At 38.3% G+C, this 7,995-nt stretch overlaps 1 protein-coding gene across 1 annotated transcript; it reads left to right on the forward strand.

The window, feature by feature from the left end:
* Positions 1-1,697: 1,697 nt before the first annotated feature.
* igflr1 (IGF-like family receptor 1) lies at positions 1,698-5,760 on the forward strand. The gene is made up of 8 exons (XM_015029864.1): positions 1,698-1,819; positions 1,889-2,081; positions 2,264-2,291; positions 2,371-2,418; positions 3,321-3,369; positions 3,453-3,533; positions 4,882-4,986; positions 5,145-5,760. Exons 1-8 carry the CDS (start codon positions 1,735-1,737, stop codon positions 5,471-5,473), a joined length of 918 nt encoding a protein of 305 aa, XP_014885350.1. The 5' UTR covers positions 1,698-1,734; the 3' UTR covers positions 5,474-5,760.
* Positions 5,761-7,995: the final 2,235 nt, after the last annotated feature.

Consider the following 7,995-nt stretch of genomic DNA (forward strand, 5'->3'; position numbering starts at 1 on the left):
ACTGTTTCCTCCTCAGCCTCACTCTTCTTCTTCTCTCTGGCTGTTCACTCTGTCCAGATACTTGTTCATCAGTTCTCAGAAATGTAACATTCAATCTGTTTTCAGAAAACTGGTTGATCGTTGGTTGAGCTAATGGTTCATACATTGACCTGTTAGAGAAACTCAGGACTCACTTGGGAGCAATTTACCAATTCAGGACAGATTTAGAAAAGAATCAATTATAAATTAATTAAAATATGATTGACATTATGACAACTTTAAGACTTATGCATGTTAAGACTTACACAATGAACTTATGCCGTTTTTGAAGTTGAGAATTCAACACAGACACGTTTAACATATTTTGATCAACACGATTAAAGCAAATTACAACGGGGGAAAAGCAGAGAAGTGTACATAATCAGTTACATGATGTGAAAGCAAAACTTGCAAAAGGAATGAGCAACTCATGTTTTGATGTGCAGAAGTGACAGTAATTTGAAGATTGAACAGGTAGTTTTAAGAATTTCAAATCTGTTCTGAGAAATGCACCCAAACTGAGAAAAACTGTAAAATATTAATATTTAAATTTCCTCATCTTAAAACCCTTCAACTGTCATGGACCCAGTGATTTTAATGCAAGTATTTTGGGGGTGAGAGTCAAGAGGTCAAAGGAAAATATTAAATATTAGCTCTGATGCCAAGCTTTATACTTCCAAGTATTACCACAGTATTGAAACAAAAGCTAACATGTTCTTCAGATTTAACTTGCATGCATGAACATTTCACACTCAAAGTAATTCAAATTAATTACTGAATCAAACTTGAAAAAGTAGTTTCTACCATTAACAATAACTTTAAGCACATACAGTCTAAAGTAGACCAGAAATATAAATACATCTATGCAGTCGTTCCTACAGAAACATTAATGAAAGTGTTGCGTTTGGGAAAATTGAATGTTCCATATTGCAGAAATGTCTAGCTGCAGTGCAAGTACATAAACAGCATGGCTCAGAAATTACACATTTCCTTCCTGCTAGTTAGCAGCCTTAGCTAGCGCACTGTGACTTTACTGTGTTGAGTTCAGGACACCACAGTATCCTGAGCCACGCTCAACTACAGGAACAGAGTTCATAAAATAATCTTGCTGCTGATGCTGAAGGATCAAGCAGCAATACAAACTAGATAATTATTTGTTTACATGACAAATAACAGTCTCCATTTACTGTAAACCTTGCTATTTATGACAATAACAAAATGAAAAACTGTCTAGACTATTCTCTACTAATAGCACAATATTTAAAACCAAGTGTGGGATTTGTGAAACTTCAATGAAGGGCGACTTCACAATTTTTATGCTTTTGGATAACACTAAAATTGTTCTTGAATCCTACCGTATTTTTTTACGGTATTTTTTTACCGTAAAAAAAAATACTGTTTTTACGGTAAAAAACAGTATTTACGTTTTTTTTACCGTAAATACTGACTTTTTTTTTTTTTTTTTTTTACAGTGTAGTATTATTCTTCCTTTTAGCAAATATAAATAATTTTGGTTGTCTTGACTGACCTAAAATAAGAATTTAATAATAAACAGTCGGGGAAAAGGGTGTCTTATTTCTATGGTGTCTCACACCTCACAGTTGAAGTGTGAGACTTTACGCATCCGGGTTCTTTATGGGAATAAAAAAGGCTCCGCCTTCGACTATAAAGGATTACGTTTCATCATCACGCATCATGTGAAACAGAGTGGAGAAGATGGGGTACTCAAACAACTGCAGAAATCTAACTACCTTCTGGGACAAATCAACGAATCGTTGTGAGCCGTGTGAAAAAAAAGCTGGTATGCATATATTATATTATATTATATTATATTATATTATATTATATTATATTATATTATATTATGCAGGATCTGAAGTTCAACCTAATTGTGGACGCGACGATGAGGATGGGTATCACTCGAACAGTCACAAGGATTGCAAACCCAACACTTTTAACGACGGCAGCCAGTATTACTGTCAAGAATGTTCTGCGTGTCCTCCTGGCACTCTTGTGGTGAAAAACTGCACTTCAGTATCCGACACTATTTGTCAGGAAATAAGGTAAGAAAACTACGATCCGCAGAGCTGTTTGTCAGGAAAACTGCATCTTCTTTGCATTTTTGTGTTTGGATTACAATCATCTGTTTTCAACGAAGTGGATTTTTCGGTGTGAAACTTGCCGCAGAGTAAATAAAAGCTTTTTTTTTTTTTTTTTGTCTTCCTCTGCTTCTGCATTACTGAAGAAATGAGTCGACAACAACCGCCCTCCCTGTGAGTCCCGTTATCTTTGCTTCACTTTGACTTACTTTGTCTCTATCGTGCATCGCATCAACTTTTGCTTCTTCCTTAGAAATCTACAACCACCCATGCAGCAACATCATTCAGCACTGCGGCAACGGTAATTTTTCCGATCGTCACTTTATCTGCAGCTTATTTTGGTTTGTGCAGGAAATAAGTAGGAAATATGCCCACATGTTTGAGAAAAAAAATCCCCAGCGACGTGACTGTTTGTGGTGAAGTTTTATTTAGGTTTCCATGCAATGTGTTACTTTTACGCATCTTTCTGCGTAAGATATAATGATGTATGCAAAATGTTGACATTTAAAGCAGCAGATTAATTTCCTTTTAGGATATTAGAATGAAATAGAGAAAACATTCGCTCAAAACGTTTTATGGTATATCCTGCGCATTCAATTTTAAATCAAAACTTGAAGGAAAACTTGTTTATATATATATATATATTTCTACAAAAACGGAGCGAAAACCAGCCCAATGTTTTTTGTTGATCAACCCAAACAATAGAGTCATTGCTTCTGAGAGTTGCTTCACGTGTTGCACGAAGTTGCCCGACTTTTGGAATCTGTAAATTAGAAACGGGGGTTTTGAAATCACCCTGTAAGGTTATGATCCAGCTAAGAAACAGGAAAAAGGGAAGTTTAACTCTTGAACATTTAATGGCCCCCCCCCCCCCCGCTTTAATCTGCTTTTTAATCAGCTTCGCCTTTTAAGGAATGGGAAAAGCTTCGCGTCGCTTCTCAGGAATGAACTGTAAATTAGAACCACCTTTTTTGACTCCGGGGCAAAAACAGGCAGGAATGGAGGAGCACATGCTGTTTAGTCTGAATCCCCCCTTTCAGTAAACGATTCACTTGCACGACAAACGGTCATTACTGTCGCATTTTCTGGTTTTCTATCTATTTATGACAACTACGAAATTATGACGCATCTGCCTTGTGGGAATATAAATTAGCAATGGTTATTTTGGTGATATTGAAAACTTCTCTTTCCCCTTTTTCTCAGACTCATGCATACATAACTGCCTCATCGAGTTCGCAGCATGCAGCTCCGTGTAAGTGACATAAACTGGAGTCTCCAAATCCCATTTTCTGTTGCCAAAATGTGACTTTAAATTCTCTCTGTTCTTCTTTCAAGGGACTGTACCAATAATAGTGATACTTCTTATCATCTTTCTGGTTGCTGCTCTTTGTGCTTTGATGATGAAAAAACGAAGAGGTATGCAAATGCGAGTTACTAACTTTCTTCATGGATATTCGTGGATATTTGGGTTTTTGATGATTTTTGACTTCTTTAAACCGGTCTTCCTGGTTAAAAAAAAAGTGTATCAAAAATCCACCCTTTTTGATCCCAAAATCGCATGCACAGGGTTCATGATGAACATCTGGGCAAATCTTCCTTTTCTAGTTGAGGCTCAGTTGGATTTTTGCGGAAAATACACAAGCCTCAGGCTGCGTGCATGAGTGCTTGTTTTGGCTGAAACCACGCATTTAATTCAGGAAGCCCCTTCTAATAAATCAACATTTCGTTGCTTGAATGAAACTTTCAGCTTCCTATGTGAGCAAGCCCTTGTGGTAAAGGTAAAATGGGAACTGAATTACCACATTGTTTCTTGTTGCCTTCTCCAGAAACAATCATCTTGTTAGCTGGAAAGAGATTAGAATTCATCAGCCTATGACTTTCAAAATGACGCAAATCTCAACTATTACAAGGCAGCATGTTTCCAGAAATCTCCCAGTGTTTAACAACTGAACGCCACTGTTCCAACTAACTGCAGCGCTGAAGTTTTTTAATTGCTACCATAATGAAATAAACGAAAGTAAAAAAAAAAAAAGTAATGAAGATGGCTACTCAAGCTTTTAACCCTAATAATTACACTCATAACTGCATCATAGCTTACAGTGAGACGCACTGTAGCTGCGTCTTGTCTGACCGCTCTGCTGAGCTCATGTCGGTGCCCTTCACGACATCTGAAGCATCATGCGAGTCACTGGTGTTGCATATCAGCGTTTCGATAAACTGCAGAACTTTGTCAGGGTTGAAAGCGCTTGAGCCTTGACCATCGACTGTCCTCATCAATGCTTCCTAAAATGCTGCCTGGAGATACGTTTTATAGTCAGACAAGACAAAGATTGAGCTATTTGGCCACAATTATTTTTCAGGCTTTCAAACATAGGAACACTGACCCAGAGGTCAGTGTTCCTATGACAGCGGCAGTATCATGCTGACAGCGGCAGTATCATGCTGAGGGTTGGTTTTGCTGCCAGAAGCGCTGGTGCATTGCACAAAGTGATTAGAATAATGATTTTTTTTTCTTTTCTAAAGAATATGAGTATTTACGAGCAACTATGACTGTTTGTTGGTTGCTGGTTTTTGACAGCTACAAAAAAAAAAATGCTGAATGATGGTGAATTAGATAAAAGCCTGAAAATGATGTAAATTCACGTCTGTGATGAGCAGATATGAACTTCTGCTCGGAAACGTTGGTTTTGTAAACCGCCTTAGTTAAAATCCAGCATTGCAAAAGAAAAAAAATAACCGCCACGTCTCTTCTTGCTTTTCACAGGTGTGTGCAAAAAAGTGTTCGACAAGAGAAGGACGTCGTATCAGAATGAAGGATTTTCCCCCATCCAAGCAGAGAGAAACAGCGAAGTGCTGTGTGACATGCTAAGTGAGTGAAAATGTCTCCGGGTGCGTTACACGAAGCCAACCGAGTTACAATCGAGCACTTGGACGGTCTTTTAGGCACACCAACACAACAAGAGAGAACATACCATAGTAATAGTTTGCCAATACCTTCTGGTTTTTTTTTTTTTTTTTTCTTTGTAGATGCTGATATCCTGTCAGCCCCTTTGCACAAAGTTCTGGATGATCTCGATGTTTTGGAGGAGTTGGTGATTCTGCTGGACCCAGACACGCAGGGCATAAAGAGCACGAAGCATCTGGCGTCTCACTGCTCCTTCCCTTCCACCTGGATCACCTACACTTACTCCATGAAGGACACTAAAAGCCCCCTGAAAGCTGTGTTGGAGGGGGTCACCAGCAAGCAGCCTGACTGGACGGTGGGCCACCTGGCCAAGCTGCTCAGACAAATGAATCGCAATGATGCCATCAGCGTTCTGGCAAAACTTAGGCCTACTCCAAAAAGCTTCACATGAGTGACATATCCTTTTTTTCTTTCTAATCACAGAGTCGACGACGTTTTTTTTTTAAAAAAACGGAATAGTGCATGGCCTCAAACACAACTTGAGTTACTTTGACAAGAACAGCTCCCACCCATCTGCGTCATATATGCTAACGCGCGGCTAATGGGATGTCGAAAAGTCCAGACTACATTCTAGAGAAGTCCATCCGCCTTTTGGCGGGGTTAAAGTTGCTGCAAGTGGACAGGAATGCATCATTCCTTGGGAAGCAAGCCTGGGAATGACACCGCCCCCCCCCCCCACCCAAAAAAAAAGAAAAGAGAACAACCTTGAATGGTCATAATGTGTATTTTTTAAATCCAACTTTTTATTTGAGCTCACGGTCAGTGGAGGACATTTTTTAAAGAGAAGTCTTTACTTTTTAAGTTGTAGTAGTCGATAATAACCCAGGAAGTGTGCGTCTCTGATATACAAATGTGATGCAGCAAAGAGGCCCACTTCTCTCGCTTTCAACTCTGAGAGAACGCACTGTTTATGCAGGGATGGTGTGTTCCTTGTAAATTACATAAGTACAGGGAAATGTACTCAGACACAGACATAGTCAAAACAGTCACTAAAACAACTGGAACTGTGGTATATTAGCAACTGAGGAAATCTTGAGAACACACAGACTCGGCAGGATGTTAGGAGAGATGATGAAGCAAAACAACTTTGAAGTTTCCCGCTGGAGAACTGCCAGTAAAGAGTCCACGCCACATTTAGGAGCGTATCTACGTTTCGTCCAGTTGTTAGCTGGGGCTAACGTTTCTGTCCTACCATTTCAAATGTAAATGTGGAGTTTGTCGGACATTGGTTAGACTAATTGGGCCACTTTTTTTTTTTTCCCAGCAACAAACATTTGGAAGTAATATGAAAAAGGATGAACATCACCGTACTTAACATCCACTGTTAAGTACGGTGGAGGTTCTGTGATGGTGTGGGCCTTTTTCTCTTCCAAAGGCCCTGGGAGCCTTGTTGGAGCCCCCGTTTTCAGTGTTCATTGGGAGAGCGTTGCCATTTTCAGTGAGATTATATCTGTGCAATAAAACATTATTTTAAGGCGTATTAATGAAGGTTTACGACAATACCTCCCAAAATGTTGAAGGATTTCTGAAATTGTTTTTTTTTTTTTTTACCTTTGTATTTTCATACATTTATGCTTGACTGTTAGTTTTGTACTGAGAATCTTTTCATACCGAGAGGCACATGTAAAGTGTTATTTTATATATAAAAGTAAAACAATGTACCATTTTCACTCCATTACCTTTATGTTTTTGCAGCATCATACGGACTTGTTACAATAAACAATTAAAATATGTTCAAACATCTTAACATCTTTATTAAGCAAGTAACATTATAAATAAAAAAAGTGCATAGAAAATTAAACAGGTTTAGAAATGTATATACAAATATTTACAAACTCAGGGTTTATTTGTACATGGTAACAAAGACGTAAATTTAAAGAGGACATTTTTTCCATTTGTCTTTTACACTTTAAAATAACCCTATTTTATATATTTATTATATATATGTATATTTATATATATATATATGTATATATATATATAGGTGTGTATATATAACATACAGCTTTCTTAACAGATCCTGGGAGAGATGGTCATAACTTCTGCATTTAACTAGTGCTTCTGCAGCCTTCATTCCATGCACACAGAAAAAGAAGAAGAAAAAAGAAAAACAATATATACACACAAACACACACACGCACGCACATACGAGATTATTAAAATCGAGCATTTTTAGTTTTTAAATCAAAGTCTCTTTTTGCATCAGTATTCCCAAACATCTGTTTAAGCAGCTGAGGTAGAAATCCTTGCAAGGAGTTAGGACTGACTCTGCTCATCTGGGGCTCCCACCCAGCATCGCATCCCGTCATGCGAATGAGAACGTGAGAAAACATGATGGAAATCTGCTCCTCTGAGACTCCAAAACAGAAAAGGTGGGGAAAGAACAATGGGTTTCCAACAGGCAAACAGTGCTCACTCTGGCTGATGCTAAGATAGGCAGTATTCTACGATAAAAAAAAAATAAAATGAATAAAAATGCTTCTTTTTAAAAATGAAAAGAAAAGCTGTTTCAGGAAGTCATAAAAGGCCTAAATGGATGACACAACTGCCTGAAATGAAAATTCAAGTAAGTAAATGAAACAAAGGACATCTGTAAACAAACAAAACAAAAAAAAATATACAAAAGAGGGAGAACTCCATCAGTACACTCGACCGCCACTGCTTTATACACAGCACAACCTTTCACCATTAAAAACACAAATCAAAACGTGAATAAATACGATTACCAAGCGGAACAGCGTGGTTTTGTTTTAGCCTAGTCATTAACAGCACTGAAAACTTACAACATTGAACAATTTTTTTTTTCTTTTTCAATTTTAAAGGTGCCGAATGCTCCCGCCTCCCCTCCCCCCCAAACTACCCCCGCCCACCCCACCCCATCAGCTCCGCGCCGACCGACTGACCGGAGCCGAA

This window comes from Poecilia latipinna, unplaced genomic scaffold (genome assembly GCF_001443285.1).
Source record: "Poecilia latipinna isolate Pla-1442-1.1 unplaced genomic scaffold, P_latipinna-1.0 Scaffold165, whole genome shotgun sequence".
NCBI classification, from domain to species: domain Eukaryota; kingdom Metazoa; phylum Chordata; class Actinopteri; order Cyprinodontiformes; family Poeciliidae; genus Poecilia; species Poecilia latipinna.